This window comes from Syngnathoides biaculeatus, chromosome 20 (assembly GCF_019802595.1).
Source record: "Syngnathoides biaculeatus isolate LvHL_M chromosome 20, ASM1980259v1, whole genome shotgun sequence".
NCBI classification, from domain to species: domain Eukaryota; kingdom Metazoa; phylum Chordata; class Actinopteri; order Syngnathiformes; family Syngnathidae; genus Syngnathoides; species Syngnathoides biaculeatus.
The window spans coordinates 5,722,446-5,740,394 of NC_084659.1; the positions used below are offsets into that span (position 1 = coordinate 5,722,446).

The following is a 17,949-nucleotide window of genomic DNA, read 5'->3' on the forward strand; positions in this document are numbered from 1 at the left end:
CAATATACATATAGATATATATAATACGTAACATTTTACTATGAATTACTCCAAATAATTTGTGAAAAGTATTTTTTAAAATTTACATTGCAAAAGGTTGGGATTTTTGGAGCAACACAGTGGGAATATATTTTTTAATAGGGTTGTGAATTGAAATGAAACATTTTTAACACAGCATTCGTCCTTGTTATGAACATGGGTGGAACGGAATCCACACAAGTTGAATTTGGGCGAGAGGCCGGGCAAATACTGTTTGCCGACCGATCGTGGGCATACCTGGACAAACTATGGTTCATCACGCGACATTCATGAAAATATTTTCCACTGTCCGTGGAAAGGTTTGATGTGTTGCAATTGAGCAATCCGTTTGACCAGTAGGGGGCGCGCCGCTGACGGCTGGGAGGAGCCGCGGACGGTGGGATGCGACTCCTCCAAGGAAAACTCCCACGCCCCGGACTTTCTTCACACACAAACTACCAGAGAGGGGAAAACGCGCAGAAGCATCAACGCCGTGAAAAGACCGTCAAGGGCTCCGACATGGCGCTCCTCATCCACATTTGGGCGACTTTTGGTGAGTTTTAGGGAGAAAACTGTGTGAGGGGAATGTCGTGTTTTGTTCATCTCAAAAAAAAAAAAAAAAAAAGGAAACAACAACATGGCTCTTAATGGAAGCCACATGTCAGCTATTAGTTATTGTTCTCATCTTGACAGCAGCCGGGATGTTGGGAAGCTTAAATATAATTTTTTTTTTGTGAGCTGTAAACGTGATGATGAGGAGCTACTTTTTGGGCAGAACCTTGACAGTAAAGGGATGATGATGATGCGGTCTTTCTTCCTGCTCTCAGCGGCGCTCTGGAGTCCCGCCTGGACGCAGGCGCCCGAGCTGGCCGACGTGTGCACGGAGGGCAGCTGCTACCCGGCCACGGGCGACCTGCTGATCGGACGCGCCCACAAGCTGACGGCCTCGTCCACGTGCGGCCTGCGTCGAAGCGACACCTTCTGCATTGTGGGCCACCTGGAGGTCAGGGCAGCGCAGCGCAGCGCAGCGCAGCGCAGCGCCCGCACAGGGACGCTCAATTAACGCGACATCCCGACGGTCGCAGCCGCGTCAAACTATGAAGGGAATATTCTGTCGCGGAGGAATTCTCCTCGGAGGTTGATTTATCTTTGGAAAACTCCCCGGAGAAGCTGCAGTGATATAACCGAGTGTACCTTGCTGCCTTATAAAGTTTCATATTCGAGAGTGCTGGGTTTTTGTTTGTTTTTTTTTTAATGACGTTCACGAGCAAGTTTGGTCTGCGTGGGCGCACACGACGATCTCTCCCTCTCCACAATAAGAATTCCAAAGCGGCGCTAACAAACGCCGGCCTGTGTGCCCCACGGCGGCGGCTTTTCGCCTGGAGTCAGTCAATGGCGTCGTTATTGAGTTATCACGCACAGACGCGCACTTTGTGCGAGCGCAAGCCTTCAAGTATGTGCAAAACATGACGGCAACAAAGGGTTATTCTCTCCCTCTTCTGGCTTTTCAACACAGAAGGGAGGCCTCACGCGTGGACATTCGAGCGCCGACAAAGTACAGACTGAGGTGTTTGCGTTCAGTGTATGGCCGTGTTTGGAAATCATTCGAGAAGATGAACCGGATGAATTTGTGACGTTCAACATTTGGACCTTCCCAAGTCACCGTTTAGGTTATGGTACCCTGGCCCAGTGAGTCCCCAACAATAGAATCCAATTTCTCTTCATTATTCAAACATTACAAATAATGTTTCTTTCTTTCAATGAAAAGTTGATATATATTTGTAGAACCCCTCTTTTGTTGTTATCTAGTCTTTTTTTTTTTTTTGTGCACTCCGGTTTCCTCCCGCGTCCCAAAAACATGTAACATGAATGGGAGACTCTAAATTGCCCATAGGTGTGATCGTGAGTGCGGCTGGTTCAGGGTGTGCCCCGCCTCCTGCCCGGTTGACAGCTGGGATAGGCTCCGGGCACTCCTCGCGACCCTCACCCTTGTGAGGATATGCGGCAAAGAAAATGGATGGATGGATGAATGAATGGTTTTTTTTTTATGATCAAGACAAAGCAACAAAAGCACTATTGCGGCGCTATCTTGTGGCAGTGGACCATCGTATGTTGAAGTGAATTGAGGAGCGTCATTCAGACAAAAGTAGAGCTTTGTCACCATCCTCGTGCAATTTGGCGGGGTGTTAATTATTCACAGATTTTCACTACTCCCTCAGGGCTTGATTACATCTTGTGACATTTTTGTCCGGCAGTGCGTGTTGAAATCTTTCTCGTGTCAAAGTAGACATTTTTGCCAACTGCGTTATTTTCCCCGTCAGGAAGAGACCAAGTGCTTCCTGTGCGACTCCAGGGACCCGTACGACGAGGACGTCAACCCGCTGAGCCACACCGTCGAGAACGTGGTGACCACCTTCGCCCCCAACCGCCTCAAGACGTGGTGGCAGTCGGAAAACGGTGAGTGCGAGTTCCCGGAGGGAGTTTAAGGCTGGGGCGTACGGGCGAGAAACGGGTGTGCATCTTTCAAAGTGGACATCACGAGCCACGCGAGTTGCCCTTGACGACGTGGAAGCTTTTCATCAGCTCGCTGTGGAAAGGAGACCGCCGTCAAATGTTTTCGTGTCGTCGCCGCGTCCCCGCACGAACGGCCCGTTTCATTCTCAGGGCGAACGCGTGGGAACGGATGCACGATGACGACTGCGCGTTCCAAGCATCTGCTTTTTTTTTTTTTTGGGTGGTGGGGAGTCGAAAGAAGAGATCGGCAGCCAGCGCGACAGATGGCCGGGAAGCCGCGGGAAGCCGCGGACGCAGCCCACTCGAGTTTGGGATTTCCTGATTCCCTCGCTGCGACATGTCCAAGATGACTTGCATTATTGCATTGTGCATGTGTGCGTGTGTATTGTATCATCGTCCCTCCTTTGAAATTTGTATTCCCACCATTTTTTGAACACATTTAATGCCAAATTGGGAGAGGCGGCTTCCAGCTATTTTTGACCAATTTTGGAAGGCCTACAAAAATTCAGTTCTGCAGCTATTTTTTGTAATAATTTTACATCCGTGGCAATAAATTCGTTAAAATAATTTATCAGGAATTTTATAATTCTTATTTATAATCGACACTGTATGATGATGATATGTTTTGGGTCCCTCGAAAGCGCTACAAAGTCATCAGGTTTTGTTTCTGAAATGTATTCGCACAATATTGTGACTTTTTTGTTCACTTTACGTAATTATGGCGTTACTTGCATGTATTGATCATTTGATTCCCCTCAAAAAACTTTTCTGTTATTTTCATTATACTCCTCAGGAAAATACAACTTTCTTACTATTTAATAAATATTTAAATATGGATTATTTTCCATTTATTTTAATAGTAACACAAATAATAGATATACAGTACATTTATAAATAAATAGATGAAATATAAAAATAGCAATTTTATTTAGGATACGGAATTTTTTTTAAATCATGCTAATGAGGATAAAGTTTTCCGAATCTTTCATTATTTTCTTGCAAATACAGCAATGTATAAAAAAAAGACAAAATCACATCAAAATGAATCGCTGCGATTTGATAAAACAAACGGAGAACAAATGTGGCGGCCTTTTCATACCCCCCCCCCCCTTCTCCACCCCCCTCGGGGGAGGTCATTAATCACTTTCGCTTGTTTAGATTTGGACACACAGATGCGTCGTAAATATTACCAAGACGTTAACGCGCGAGAGGAAGTGCGCCAGCTGTGTGTCGGTCGACGGCCAACCAATACGAGATTTGTCTCTTGGTCCGGGCAGGTGTGGAGAACGTGACCGTCGAGCTGGACCTGGAGGCCGAGTTCCACTTCACACACCTCATCATGACCTTCAAGGTGCCCCCCCACAAACCACACACTTTGACACGCGGAAGTCAGAAAGGTCGGAAAGGGTCCCTCGAGATCCACGCGGCGAGGGCCAGCTGTGGCCGAGGAATGTGGACTAGCGGTGGGAAGAGAGGAAGTAGTAAAACCAGCGTTGTGATGGTGGCCAGCTGGAACCGCGCAGCCTTGTGTGACGTCAGCCGAAATTCCTCTTTGCCGTTTAGGCGCTTGAAACTTTTGCGTTTTGTTTTTTTTCCCCACGTACCTGCAGACGTTCCGGCCGGCCGCCATGGTGATCGAGCGGTCGATGGACTTCGGGAAGACGTGGCAAGTGTACCGCTACTTTGCCTACGATTGCCGGGCGGCGTTCCCCGGCGTGTCCCCGGGCCCCATGGTGAAGGTGGACGACATCATCTGCGACTCGCACTACTCTGACATCGAACCGTCCACCGAGGGCGAGGTCTGTTCAATCAGAGAAAATCGAATCAACACGTAATGTCACGCGAAGGAATCAGAGAGACGTTTCCTCACCTTCCCAGGTGATATTCCGAGTGCTGGACCCCGCCTTTGAGATCGAGGACCCGTACAGCCTGAGGATCCAGAGTAAGATGTTCTTGAGATTCTTTTGTCACGCTTGACCCCTGACCCAGATGAACGGCGGGAGTTCCTCTCGACCCCTCCAGGATGGGAAAATTCCCGAAAATGCGTTCCAGGAAATGAGGTTACACGGGAAGAAAATGCTCGGAAGGAATTTCTCACATGCAGGCGGATATGTCCAAGTACGCAAAACTTTCCCCCCACTCAAAACAACATTTGTCTCCACCAAAAGTGTTTACTGTCCACTTGAAAACCTGAAACTCAGAACCAGAACTAAATTTTAGCCAATGAAAAGCCGTTTACGATTGCGATGATGCTTTTCAGGGTTGTGGGAAACTGGCCTCGATCCAGGGTAACTTTGGTCGCAAGGCGCACTGCACCCTGGACTGGTCGCTAGTCAATCAGAGGGCAAAGCATTCACAGAAGCCACCGAGCGGCGGTTGAATCCACGCTGAGTGAAACCCCCGTTACACTGTTGGTGGGGTATACTGGAACCGCTGGCAACTCAGCACACAAGGGGATGGTCTCGCTTTGAGGAGACCAAAGCAGTGGGTCTACGGGGATCTTTGGGGTCGATGGTCTACTGTTACAACTCCTCCAGCCGTGAGAAAGTTGACAATTACGCAGGGTGGCCGGCAGCGGTCCTCACCACGCTCCAAAAAGTCCTCGTATACCAAGAATGAAGACAACACATCTCTGCCAGCGATTTGGAAGTGGCTCAGTGGGAACACAAAAATGGCGTCCAACCGGTGTGTCATTGGGTCTTGCAGACATGCTGAAGATCACCAACCTGCGCGTCAACTTCTTGAAGCTGCACACGCTGGGCGACAACCTGCTGGACTTGCGCAAGGAGGTGACAGAGAAGTACTACTACGCTGTCTACGACATGGTTGTTCGCGGCAACTGCTTCTGCTACGGCCACGCCTCCGAATGCGCGCCCATAGACGGAGCACCCACGGGGGCCGAGGGAATGGTGGGTGGCACGCGTGCTCCCCAGATGTCTTCAACAAGAACGTGTTCTAAAGGGTTTGTGGTGTAGGTCCACGGGCGCTGCGTGTGCAACCACAACACCGAAGGCTTGAACTGCGAGCGATGCAAGGACTTCCATCACGACCACCCCTGGAGGCCAGCCGAGGGCCGCAACACCAACGCTTGCAAGAGTAAGACTTTGAAGGACCTCAAACAACTTCCATACGACCCTAACCTGGACCCGCCCTCTGTCTCCTCTCCAGGGTGCGAGTGTAACCAGCACTCTGGTTCTTGCCACTTCGACATGGCCGTCTACATGACCACAGGTAACGTCAGCGGCGGCGTCTGCGACGACTGTCGTCACAACACGGTGGGCCGCCAGTGCGAGCAGTGCGCACCCTTCTTCTATCAAAACCCCGACCGAGATCTGCGGGACCCCAGCATCTGCGAGCGTACGTACAGATACCCCACACGCGTGACCTCGTGGTTTGCTTCTTCACGTCATCTCTGATCAAAACTTTCTCCACACGCAGCTTGTAATTGCGACCCGGTCGGCTCCCTGCAGGGGGGACTGTGTGATGCCAGGTCTGACGTGGGCGCCGGACTCATCTCGGGCCAGTGTCGCTGCAAAGCCCACGTGGAGGGGGTCCGCTGCGACCACTGCAGACACGGACACTATGGATTGGGACAGGGTCCGCACGGATGCCTGGGTAGGAACAGCAAATCGCTGTCTGGGAAAAGATATTGGAACTTCCTGGCCAAACAGGAAGTGATTAGTGAAGAGCTGGGATATAGAAAGAGGCTCAAACGCCAAACCGGATGCATACAATGGTCCAAAATGTCTTGCAACAATGAAAACAACTGAAGGACTGTCACAGTCCAAAGAGTGTACTTTCCATGACAAAATTTGAAGATTATTTCCACCTCCTCATGTGATCATCACACATTTACACGACACCACAAGAACATGTGACACACTTGCTGACTTGGTGTTGTTTGTTTTGGCAGCTTGCGCCTGCAGCCCACTGGGAACGCTGCCGGGAAGCAATTCCTGCGACTCTGAGACAGGAAAGTGCTACTGCAAGCGGCTGGTCAGCGGACACGACTGCGACCGGTGTCTGGTAGGCATCCTCGGTGTGCGCACGTCACTGACTCTGTGGTTTCGCAACTAACGAGCACTCCGCTACAGCCGCAACACTGGGGTCTCTCCAATGACATGGACGGATGTAGACCTTGTGACTGTGACCAGGGAGGGGCCCTCAACAATAAGTATGTGAGCTACCCAAGCGCAAAATGACAGTCTTGGATCAAATCAAGACTCCCTAAATGTGACGTTGCACAGCTGTGCTCCCGTCTCGGGACAGTGCGAGTGCAGGGAGCATATGTTCGGCCGGCGCTGTGACCAACTCGAGTCCGGCTTCTACTTCATCGCTCTTGACCATTACACCTATGAGGCTGAGGATGCCAACCACGGACCTGTAAGCGCACACACAATTCACCGTCTTTCCTCTTCTAAAGATGTTCACGTTAAAAACGAGTCCCTGTATGATAGGGCGTGTCAGTGGTCCACAGACCTTACCCTCTGGATCGCAGCCCCACGTGGACTGGGATGGGTTTTGCTCATGTACCAGAGGGAGGCTATTTGGAGTTCAACATAGACAACATCCCCGATTCGATGGACTACGACGTTCTTATCCGCTATGAGCCGCAGGTTAGCGTCACTGGTTTTTTTTTTGGTTTTGTTTCACTGATGTTTAGGCTTTCGATCATCGAGAGTAACCAAGAACTGTTCTTGATGGTAGCTTCCTGAGGAGTGGGAGCAGGTTGACGTCCAAGTCCATCGTCCCGTCTTCAACCCTCCCAACTCCTCCGCCCGCTGCGGAGGTTCCTTTGGTGATGGAGACGAGCAGTATGTCTCCCTGCCGCCCGGTTCAAGGTAATAAAACCTATTTGTCCGTCTCAAAGATCCACATATGGTCCTCCAACTCACAACACGCTTCCCGCAGGCACATTTTGCTGCCCACACCCGTCTGTTTTGAGAAGGGACAGAACTACACAGTCCGGCTCAGCCTGACGCTCTACTCATCCTACAGCGACATACAGAGCCCGTACACGCTCATTGACTCTGTACGTTTCTCTGAAACATCAACCGTTCAGCTTTGAGACGTTTTTAGGATCCCTCCGGTTCTTCTTCTCCCGTGTAGTTGGTGCTGATGCCCCGGATCCGGGAGCTGGAAATGTTCCACGGCACAGAAGGAGAAGCGGCGTGGGATACGTTCCAGCGTTACCGCTGCCTGGAGAGCAGCCAGAGCGTGGTCAAGAGTCCGATGACAGACATCTGCAACGACTATATCTTCAGCGTCTCTGCGCTGCTGCACCAAGGAGCCATGCGTACGTTTAGCCCGCCAAATAATCCTTCCAAAAAAAAAAGAAAAAATTGTACCCCGCCTTTGGGAACAAAAGTTCTCGCTGTTTGATCTGCTTCCCAGCTTGCCAGTGCGACCTGCAGGGTTCGGTCAGCGCTGTGTGTGAGCCCAACGGAGGCCAGTGTGACTGTCGCCCCAAAGTGGTGGGGAGGAACTGTGACCACTGCGCCCCCGCCACCTTTCTCTTCAGCCCCGCGGGATGCATACGTAAGCTTTCGTTCGGTATAACCTTGGGAGATTCTTATGCCTGTTTGCTAAGAGTTGAAAATGTATCGCCCTAGTCTGCGACTGTGACCCCCGAGGGTCGATTGGGGCACTTTGTCACGAATCGACGGGGCAGTGCACGTGTGTCCCCGGGGCCACAGGGCGCCAGTGTGGCCACTGTCTGCCAGGATTTTGGGGATTCCCTCACTGCCAACCTTGTCAATGTAACGCCCACAGTGAAGTCTGCCACCCAGAGACGGGGGAGTGTCAAGGCTGCAGAGACTTAACCACTGGACACAACTGTGAGAGGTCCGAGAAGCAGCCAAACACTGCGCATTCCTTCAATCCAATCTAACTTTCTTGCGACTGACCCGACAGATGTCTGAAGGGTTATCACGGTGACCCGGAGTTAGACTCCGGCAGCCACTGCCGACCCTGTTCGTGCCCCGACGGCCCGCGCAGCGCACGTCAGTTTGCCGACAGCTGCTACGTGGAGGACAAGACAAACCAGCTGGTGTGTGTGTGCAGTCCTGGCTACAGAGGTACAACAGTTCCATTATGTCTTGGCAAATTTGGTTTTGTGTAAACATGCAAGCTGCCCTGTAATTAACCTTCTACCTGAAACCTCATCCTCCAGGTGCCAGGTGCGACGAGTGCGCCCCAGGTCACTTCGGCAACCCGCTGGTGCCTGGCGGGCGCTGCTTGGCGTGCCAGTGCAACGGCAACATTAACATGCAAGACCCCGGGTCCTGTGATGCTCGGACGGGGTCCTGTCTCAGGTGCCTGTACCACACGGACGGCTATGCCTGCCAGAACTGCAAAACTGGCTACTATGGGAACGCTGCCACTCAAAGCTGCAGAAGTGAGTGGACTCGTGGCTGTTGTCCCCAGAAATGGGTTCGGGTTAGGGTTCTCGAGTCATCGTTTAACTCAACTTGTTGTTCTGCAGAGTGCATGTGCCAGCCTGCGGGAACAGCACCACATGCGTGTTCAGCGCCAGACGAGTGCCAGTGCGACCAGCACAGCGGCCAATGCCCTTGCCTCCCCAACGTGGAAGGCCAGAACTGTGAGCGCTGTGCCGAGGACACATGGAACTTGGCAAGTGGGACAGGCTGCCAGCGCTGCGACTGTGACCCAGTCCACTCCTTTGGCTCCTCCTGTGATGAGGTCAGTCGTGTGAAAATCACAAGCGGCCTTGGAATTTTTCACTGACAGTAACCAAACCGTAGTAGCACGGCGACCCGCATACTCGGAACTGGGGGCGGTGGGGTCCGGAGTCCAGCTGGTTGGGAATTGTTGCTCTCGCTTTGCACCCTAAAGTTCGGCTCATACACACAACATGGAAAGACAAGCGAGCACAAAGAGAGATCAAGTATCTTTCTTTGTTATGGCCACAAGCCATCAGAGGAAGGAAGTCCAGCGGATACACAGCGGAACGGCTGGACGCACAAAAGTCCATTGTGGCCTGGATGGTGGCGCAAAGACGACACTTTTGCTCGAAATTTCAAACGTGTTCTTGGTCTCTAGGTGACGGGACGGTGCTCGTGTAAACCGGGATTTGGTGGCAGGACTTGCCGGGAATGCAGGGAGCTCTTCTGGGGGGATCCAGAAGTCAAGTGTCATGGTATGGAAACTACAGTCTAGCCTTGAAGTCCAAGGCTTTCACGTCATTTGATGTCCAAATCAGTTGGTTAATTGTCCAAATTTGTGCCCACACGCTAATGTCATCTGTTCTACATATTTTCAACATGGACGTCGAAGTCTTGAATGAATGAATGAATGCCTTTTGTCGTCATCATGTACAACGAAATTGGAGAGCCCCTCCTGCATCAGTGCATACATAAAATCAACATTAAAATAAGAACACAAACAAATGCAAATGAAACAAGAGTACATAAAAAGTATTGCTCAAGATATCGAAGATATCAGTTTGCATGCATAGTGCGGCGAGAGGAAAGACGAGAGTTGGGGGTGGCGATGGCGGCTCTCGGAAGTCTTGGCAAGTCTCGCTGTTGCCCCACGAGGGGGAAAGTGGGATCGTGAGACAACAGAGGCTCAATTGGCTGCTGCATGCGAGTGACGTTGCGTCCTCTGCTCACGAGAACCAGATGTTCTCAAGAACTCCCAGGGATCTCGGGTTTTTTTTCTTCGTCATCCCGGCACCACCCACAAAAGTTGAGAATCCGAACTGACTCCCACGAAAAGGCTCGTCAAAGCTGTTAAACCGCTGGGGCCAGACCGCTGGCTGGTACTGAGCATCCAGATTTTCGAGCGGGAGAAGTCGGCACTTACGTGCGAGAGACAGTTGAAGCCTCCGCAGCCGAGAGGTGCTGCTGACGGCCAGCTTCAAAGTCCGACTTGTCTGTACGTCGAGATTTACGAGGAGAACTCGCCCTGCTTGACCTTAAAGTGCCTTAAATCAGGCAAACGAGAACAAAAGGGGGCTGTATTACTTGAACTGACTTCTTTTGTGCGGAGGAGCTATGGGCGGGATCGGCTTGACCCCCCCCCCCCCCCCCCAGGGTCAGGATGAGGTTATATGTTTACAGGAGAATTTGGAAGTCGGTCCTCTTCCCGAAGGAGACGTCGATGTGACCGTGCTGGTTATTTGTGTCCTCCCTTCTTGTAGCCTGTGACTGTGACCCTCGCGGGATTTCCAGCGAGCAGTGTGATCGGGCCACCGGACACTGCACCTGCGTGCAGAGCGTATCCGGTCCTCGATGCGACAAGTGCGCTAGGGGCTACCAGGGGGAATTTCCCGACTGCCAGCCTTGTCACCAGTGCTTCACGACGTGGGACGGGGTGGTTGAGGAGCTGACCAATCAAACGCGGCGTCTAGAGGGAAAGGTGACAGAGCTGCAGACCAGCGGTGTGACAGCACCATACAAAGACTTAGTGACCAGCCTGGAGACCAATGTGAAGGCGGTCAAGGATATCGTGGAGAAGAACCCTGCAGCAGTCAAGCTGGAGGGTGTCCAGGACTTGATGCATCAAATCACGTACGTCCACAAAAACATATCCTATCCATCAAGTCCTTTCATTGGAATCTCCTCTTCAGTGGCGTCATGTCCTACCTGGACGGGAAGATGAACACAACAGAGGAGACCTTGGACGTCCTCCAGAGTGACATCAACGCAACAGACGCCAACTTGGAGGAGCTGATGGAGCAGGCGAACCAGTTGGAGCGCCGGGTTAAGGAGCTCAGGCAGAAGGTGTATGACGCCAAGAACGCCAACTTCCAGGGTGACCATTCAGTTTCCTTCAATATGAGAACACTGTCAGTGCAACACCTTGATGTGTTCCTGATATTTTTCTTAGGTGCCATGGACACCATCACTGAAGCAAACGAGGTGTCGACTGTGGCAGAACTCCGAGTCAATGCCTCCAGCAGTGATGCTGGGAGCACTGTGGAGCAGTCAGCGACGCTCCGCAAGGTCACCGAGGAGAAACTGAATGGCAGCCAGAAGGATTTTGATCGCAGGAACCAGCGAAACACACAGAAGATGGACAAGCTGAAGAATGAGCTGGAAAAACTGGATCTGTCCCCTCTTAGTCAGAAGGTGAGGGCTCAAGACGGGAACATTTTCCACACAGATTTTCAGAGACAAGTCATTCATTCTTCTTCGGCAGATGTGCGGTGGCGCGGCTGAAGGCGACGAGTGCCTCAGCTCTCCTTGCGGCGGGTTGGGCTGTGTGGACGGGGACGGCAGCCGCCGGTGTGGGGGCGAAGGATGCGAAGGCCTCGTTGTCACCTCCCAAACTGCTCTGAAGTCAGCCAAGGAGCTGGACGAGGAAATCCTGGCAGCCATAAAGGAGGTGGACCAGCTCTCCAGGATGGTGAGCAGACATGTCGGCAGTCCTTAGCATTTTTGTCGAGAAGGATTCAGGAAAGACAAAGTGTTTGGTTTCAGGTGTGGGAGGCCAGCAATCGAGCAAGGGAGGCCAAAGTTAATGCTCAGCAGGTCCTGATGAAATCCAACCAAAGCAAGGAGCGAGTGGAGCAGAGCAACGAGCAACTGCGCAACCTCATCAAGGATATAAGAGACCTGCTCACAAGTGAGTAATTGCATCTTCAAACATCAAGCAAAACAAAACATCTCACGAATGCGGTCGACCGAGCAGACGACAAGGCCAACGCGTCCGTCATCGAGGCGGTGGCCAATGAGGTCTTAGCCCTGGAGATGCCCACATCGACTGAGAAGCTGCAGGAGCTGACCCAGGAAATCAAGGAGAAGGTCGGCGCTCTGACCAACGTGGAGAGCATCCTCAGCCAGAGCGCAGATGACATGAAAGCTGCAGAGGAGCTGTTGAGCCAGGCCAAGGCCGCCAAGTAAGGAGAACAGCACCAGGAACGCGACTCAAGTCCTGAGTTCTCTGAACCCGGAATGAAGAATAAGCTGCTCCTCTGTCCTCTAGTAAGGAGGCGTCAGACATGGTGGTGAAGTCAGACTTGGTGAAGAAAGCTCTGGACGAGACTGAGCGTGCTCAGAGCCTCGCCAGCGATGCCGTTCGACTGGCTCGGAACAAAACAGAGGGAACTCTGGAGCTGCTTCATTCGGTAAGTCTCGAGTCTGATCTCCGCTGTGTGTGCCGGTGTTCATGTGGCATACACGTGCGTTTCAGGTGGATTCAGAGACGGCGTCATCGGAGCACCGTCTTGGCAACACCACGGGCCGGTTGCTGCAACTGGAGCGTGAGGTGGGCCTCATCCGGCAGAACAGGCTGGAGATAAACAGCCTGGCGGAGACGGCCGACCGGACCGGCCAACGGGCCAAGAAGGATGCGGACGAGGCCCAGCAGGTTGCGCGCAAAGACACCGCTTGACATGAGCCGGTTTCTCACGATCCCTGACGCTTACTCTGTGCCCGTGAAGGAGTTTGACGCGGAGGTGAAAGACAAACTGGAAGAGGTGGAGGACCTCGTGGAAGACAAGGGCGAGTCAGTGTTGCAGGCCAGGAAACGAGCCGACGAGCTGCAGCAGGAAGCCAAGGAGCTCCTGGTTCAGAGCAGCGCTAAGCTACAGAGACTACAAGGTAAGTTTGGTTTCACGCTTGCTTTGTTGACAAAATATGAAAACATCATTTTCTGTTCCTTAGAGCTGGAGCGCTCCTACGAGGACAACCAGAGAACGCTCGAGGCCAAAGCCGCAGAGATGGCCGAGCTGGAGGAGGCCGCCCGCCGCATCCTGGACGACATCAGCCACAAAGTGATGCTGTATAGCACCTGCCTGTGAGGGGCAAGGGGGCGGAGCTCCTTTGCGGGCGGCCGGACGGACACGTGACCCGACCCGTGAGGCAGCTTGAGCTCGTCCACCAAGGAAACCACTACATACCAAACGGACCTCAGTGCCACAAAAACCAAAGCGTCTACAACTGTACACAACTCACAAAAAGTTTGTTCCTTCGGGTGAAATTTGAAACAAAACCGAGTAAAACATGCAACATTTTAAGGTTGAAAGAAGGCGGAGCTTTTTGTGTATTTTACAATCATGAACCCAAAGCAGAATATTCTGAACTTCTTGTCATCGGCGTATTCATGTACTGTATGTATGTTCATGATATGAGTGAATTGTCCCAAGAATATTACTGACAAAATATGAACAAGTTAGCTTGACTTTGTGGAAACACAACAAAAAGCAAAAAAATCTTGATGCAACTCAAAATCTATTTTCTACTCCCAAATAAATCTATGAAAGCGTTTGTTTTCCAATCAACTACTGGGACGTTTTTGTCACTTTCTTCTTTCACAATAAAGGTTGAGCAGCAGTGTGCGTCGTCACAAGTGTTTATTCCTGTTAAAATAGATCATACAAAAAGAAAGGAAGGGACAATGTTTACATCTCACACTCTGAAGAACTGAACTGCTGTTTCTGAGCATGTAGCGCCATCGCGTGCGGATCATCTTCCCTCCCGTCCTGCTGTCGGGTCCTCCAGATGAAATTGTCAAAAAAAAAAAAAAAAAAAAACCAATCGGCGGCTTTTTCCGGCGTCCTCCTCCTACTTGCGGGTGCCGGGCCAGCGAGGCGACGGGGCTCCCTCCAGGGGCGCCGAGCTGGGGATGGCCAGCAGCTGGCCGCCGTGCATGTGCTCGTTGGCGCGCAGCTGGCAGCCGTCCCGCAGCATGCGCAGCGCCACGCGGGCGATGTTCCGCGAGTCGTCCAGACCCGAGTGGGGGCGGCCTTCGTACTCCAGGCCCAGTTTGTCCAGCATGGTGCTCAGCTTGGTCTGCGTGCGCGGAACCTTTTGGCGAGGGACACAGCGAGTTACTGACTTCCTGTCGAAAGCAGCCGACGGCTTCCGGATTGGAAGAGTGGGAAGGGCGGGAAAGTACTTTTTGATTTACTGCGAGGGAAACTGTTGGAACGCCTTGCACACGTCTCCCCCTGTTGGCCGTTACGCAAACGGCAAATGTCTTGAAGCGCTTACTTTGTGTTTATTAGCAGGATGACGCACAGACTACGAAAGTAATTTTCTCATGCAGATTATTTTGCTCCTTCATTTTGCTGTACCAAGCCAAAATTAAAAAAAAAAAATAGCACCATCATGAAGTGGTACTCCACAAGGAACCACAAAGTACTCAATTATGGTATTTGTATAGTCAAAGGATTATATAAACTTGTTCAAATTGTCAGAAAAAGGCAAAAAATTGAAAGGTGTGCAGTATTACGTATTAAAATTTGTTGTACAATCCGGGACTAATGATTTCATTTAATTTAATCTAATTTCTTCAAATTTTATCTATTGTACTTTTGACATATTTTCCTTCAATTAAGATTAAAAACTTTTTTGTCTTATCCGATACAGATTCTAGTAATTTTTTTTTTTTTTAATTTTAAAACCAGATAATCAACTTTAAAAAATGTGCACACATTATTTCATAACTACTTTACATAGTAATTCGTTTATATCAATTTTTTGGGCCGTGTTTTTATTTGCTTGTACATTTTGATGATGCTGAATAAAGGCAAAATGAAGCCAGTTTGGCCCTTAAGGAGGTCGGTGGTTAAGTGTATGCGCAAAAGTCAAACCTTGTAGAAGTTTCCATAGGACTTGCGGATGTTTATCCACTTCCTGGCAAACTGCGGGTATCGGATCTGGCTGACGCGGCACTGGATGTTCAGGAACTTGCTCATGTCCCACGCGCTGCACGGGATGGAAACAAAACAAAACAAAGTCAAACCTCGCCGGAAGAAGATGCAAAGGACCGAAAGGGCGACGCTCACCCGTCCGTGAGGAAGGTGTACTTGTATTTGGTGCCCAACTCCCTCTCCTGAAGCCACTTCACCACTCGTTTCAGGACCAGCGGGAACGGCTTGGCCGCATCCACCGTTTCCTGACGCGCAAAAACGCCGTCAGGTCCACACGGACGAAGGAATACGCACGGGAGCGCGTCGACATTGACGATCGTGAAAAAACGGGAGACAAGATTTTATTGCAGAGCAAATATGGCTCGTCGTCTGATACTCGCGTTACGCGTCTCTCGTTGCACCGACGTTTTTTTTTTTTTTTTAAACTTTATTGGCCGTCAGATATTTACAGTACTGTGTGAAAAGACGTGAAAAAAAAAAAAAACAACAATATAAATAATACTAAACTAAAATAGGCGGCACGGTGGGTCAGTTGGTAAAAGCGTTGGCCTCACAGTTCTGAGGTCCCGGGTCGGATCCCGGACCCGCCTGTGTGGAGTTTACATGTTCTCCCCGTGCCTGCGTGGGTTTCCTTCCGGGTGGGCACTCCGGTTTCCTCCCACGTTCCAAAAACACGCAACAATAATTGGACACTAAATTTCCCCGTCGGTGTGATTGTGAGTGCGTCTGTTTGTCTCAAGGTGCCCTGCGATTGGCCGGCGACCAGTTCAGGGTGCACCCCGCCTCCTGCCCGTTGACAGCTGGGATATGCTCCAGCACTCCCCGCGACCCTTGTGAGGATAAAATGGCTGGATGGATACATTAAAATAAACTAGGTTTTGAATTCAAATGTACTGCGTGTGAAGGCGACGCTGAGTAAATGTCTTTTTGGTCATTAATCGGATCAGCCAGTTGCAAAAAATGCTAATTAGCAGCTGATAAGTCTGCCATATTACACATTTAATATAGTCAAAGACTGACTGTGCGACTGTGACAAATCGTGCCTGCTAAGTATGAAATATTTTTTGTAATTTTATAAATGCAAACGACCACACAATTTCCTTTTCTGTCCTCATAGAATTCAACGCCGACACGAAAATTTGGATTTTTCTTTCCAAGCGAACAAATGCGGCAATTTCGGGCCTTGGAACGGCAGATTAAGGCGGGATGTGGAATAATTTGGCAGAAATTCATTTTGGAAAATAGAACCGAAGACTCGGACGCTGTAAGACGGACCTGCGTTATTCCCGTGAGCTTGACGCAGAAGTCTGACAGCGTCGGGCACAACTCGGGTTTGACGTATTCCTGAAAAGTTCCCACCTTGAGGAGATGAAAACACGTTCATTAGGAACTGAGCGATGGAGAAGTTCCATTGATGTCAAATATTTCTCACAATCTCCAGGGTGCGCGTGCTGATGAGCACCATGGGGAACTCGATGATTTCGTGCAGGTAGTCGGGCGGGTTGTCCTCCTCGCACGTGGCCTCAAAGTCCACCACGCAGATGTAGTCGTAGTAGGCGTCTCCGGGCCCCTCGTTGGCCGCCGACTGCATCAGCTTCTGCTTCTTGTAGTGGCTCTTCAGTCGCTTCTTCATCACGTCCTTGACGCCTCTGGGCCGCCAAAACACCCACGTTGAGTCCCGCTTCCCGTGCGGCGATGTTGGCGGTCTCCCCTACCTGGTGTCCAGCTTGAGCTGAGACAGCCTGCAGCGCAGCTCCTCCTTGGACATGCGGTTGACGTGACCGTTGGCCAGGGCGATCTCCTTGTAGACGGGGTGGCTGAAGTTGCTGTGGGACGCCTGAGGGGCATCTTCGACTTCTTTGGCACACGTGGCGCTGCCGGGCTTCAACTGAGGAACAATCATGACGTCAGGTACCGCCATCATACAAATACCGCCATGGTTATACCGGTGCTATGTTCTTTTTTTTCGTGAACATCAAACACGTGACTTTGAATTTTACAATGATATTTTACAAGGCATAGAATGGATAAGAAAGAAAGAGCTCTGTCGTGCCATTTTTTTTTTTTTTTTTTACTGCATTACTCAATATTACTGCACTATTGCATCCCTTATATTGCTCACTGTACTTCCTACAAGTATGTCCAAAATGTATATTTTGATGTCACGCCATGTTTTTGTTTCGCTGTAGTCCTAGAGTAACTCCAACTTCCTTTGTTTAATAATGCTCAGCTCTGAAGAGGGAAAATTACGCCACCACTGCAAAGTTAACCCTTACTTTGTTTCATTTGACTTCGGTCTCCATATTTTTCCACCGCGCTGTATTTCAGTAACGTGTGTTGGATTTGAACATTCAGTGACACTCTCACGCACATCTCGTTGAGTGAAATTGCTCTAAATATTTCAAAAGTACATGACAAACCTGACTGTCGTTGTCTCCGTTTGACACCTTCACGTTGACGTCCTCGCCGTGAAAATGTTCCTTGCGCTCTTCCATTTAAGTGCATTCAAAAATCGTTAAAAGATTGATTAAAAAAAAAAAACTAGCGAAAGTAGCCTCTCTTTGCTAACATTGAGCGCTTACAACATAGCTAACTGAGGTTGAAACGCACTTTGGACACTTGACCTTGTCGTAAATAAACTCATGCTAAAAGTATTAATAATAGTAAATATGTCTCGCTCGTGTTTAGATGAGCGGGCAGCTGATTTTAGGATTCATCCGCAGAAACCATTTTCGATCAACTTTTTTCCTTTGAGTCAACTTCCGGTTTGGTGTTTGAAGAGAAAACAGCGCCAC

At 50.4% G+C, this 17,949-nt stretch overlaps 2 protein-coding genes and 1 long non-coding RNA gene across 5 annotated transcripts; 1 reads left to right on the plus strand and 2 right to left on the minus strand.

Annotated features, from left to right (window-relative positions):
- The first annotated feature begins 417 nt into the window (after positions 1 to 417).
- LOC133493148 (laminin subunit beta-1-like) lies at positions 418 to 13,814 on the plus strand. Of its 3 annotated transcripts, XM_061806111.1 has the most exons (33): positions 418 to 571; positions 846 to 1,021; positions 2,340 to 2,475; positions 3,810 to 3,883; positions 4,143 to 4,331; positions 4,411 to 4,474; positions 5,239 to 5,441; positions 5,508 to 5,628; positions 5,701 to 5,889; positions 5,971 to 6,147; positions 6,446 to 6,558; positions 6,627 to 6,706; positions 6,780 to 6,915; positions 6,990 to 7,148; positions 7,240 to 7,373; positions 7,444 to 7,564; positions 7,642 to 7,828; positions 7,927 to 8,070; positions 8,145 to 8,376; positions 8,446 to 8,609; positions 8,705 to 8,929; positions 9,017 to 9,234; positions 9,595 to 9,691; positions 10,697 to 11,066; positions 11,126 to 11,310; positions 11,386 to 11,627; positions 11,698 to 11,904; positions 11,979 to 12,123; positions 12,190 to 12,397; positions 12,484 to 12,625; positions 12,691 to 12,867; positions 12,941 to 13,100; positions 13,164 to 13,814. In XM_061806111.1, the coding sequence occupies exons 1-33, from the start codon at positions 421 to 423 to the stop codon at positions 13,298 to 13,300; spliced, it is 5,463 nt and encodes a 1,820-aa protein (XP_061662095.1). In that variant the 5' UTR covers positions 418 to 420; the 3' UTR covers positions 13,301 to 13,814. The 3 variants fall into 3 exon arrangements, with proteins under 3 accessions (XP_061662095.1, XP_061662096.1, XP_061662097.1); XM_061806112.1 differs by lacking the exons at positions 418 to 571; positions 846 to 1,021; positions 2,340 to 2,475 and adding an exon at positions 2,518 to 2,906 and having other exon boundaries at positions 13,164 to 13,813; XM_061806113.1 differs by lacking the exons at positions 418 to 571; positions 846 to 1,021; positions 2,340 to 2,475; ... (1 more) ...; positions 4,143 to 4,331; positions 4,411 to 4,474 and adding an exon at positions 4,511 to 4,650 and having other exon boundaries at positions 4,793 to 5,441; positions 13,164 to 13,812.
- On the minus strand, positions 2,914 to 4,541 carry LOC133493152 (uncharacterized). Its single transcript, XR_009792863.1, has 3 exons — positions 4,403 to 4,541; positions 4,137 to 4,333; positions 2,914 to 3,989 (listed from the first exon to the last, which is right to left on the minus strand). It is a non-coding gene; the product is annotated as an uncharacterized LOC133493152 (long non-coding RNA).
- A 114-nt stretch (positions 13,815 to 13,928) lies between the features above and the next one.
- Positions 13,929 to 17,949, minus strand: eri1 (exoribonuclease 1). The gene is made up of 7 exons (XM_061806116.1): positions 17,575 to 17,949; positions 16,870 to 17,042; positions 16,587 to 16,803; positions 16,430 to 16,513; positions 15,290 to 15,399; positions 15,095 to 15,209; positions 13,929 to 14,306 (listed from the first exon to the last, which is right to left on the minus strand). Exons 1-7 carry the CDS (start codon positions 17,647 to 17,649, stop codon positions 14,064 to 14,066), a joined length of 1,017 nt encoding a protein of 338 aa, XP_061662100.1. The 5' UTR covers positions 17,650 to 17,949; the 3' UTR covers positions 13,929 to 14,063.

Coding starts and splice junctions, on each gene's coding strand:
- LOC133493148 (XM_061806111.1), top strand. CDS start 421: ATGCGACTCCTCCAAGGAAAACTCCCACGCCCCGGACTTTCTTCACAC. Junction 6,707..6,779: donor GGAGGGGCCCTCAACAATAA/GTATGTGAGCTA, acceptor GACGTTGCACAG/CTGTGCTCCCGTCTCGGGAC. Junction 7,565..7,641: donor CGTACACGCTCATTGACTCT/GTACGTTTCTCT, acceptor TCTCCCGTGTAG/TTGGTGCTGATGCCCCGGAT.
- eri1 (XM_061806116.1), bottom strand. CDS start 17,649: ATGGAAGAGCGCAAGGAACATTTTCACGGCGAGGACGTCAACGTGAAG. Junction 15,400..16,429: donor AGCTCACGGGAATAACGCAG/GTCCGTCTTACA, acceptor TTTGCGCGTCAG/GAAACGGTGGATGCGGCCAA. Junction 14,307..15,094: donor CCTATGGAAACTTCTACAAG/GTTTGACTTTTG, acceptor CCTCGCCAAAAG/GTTCCGCGCACGCAGACCAA.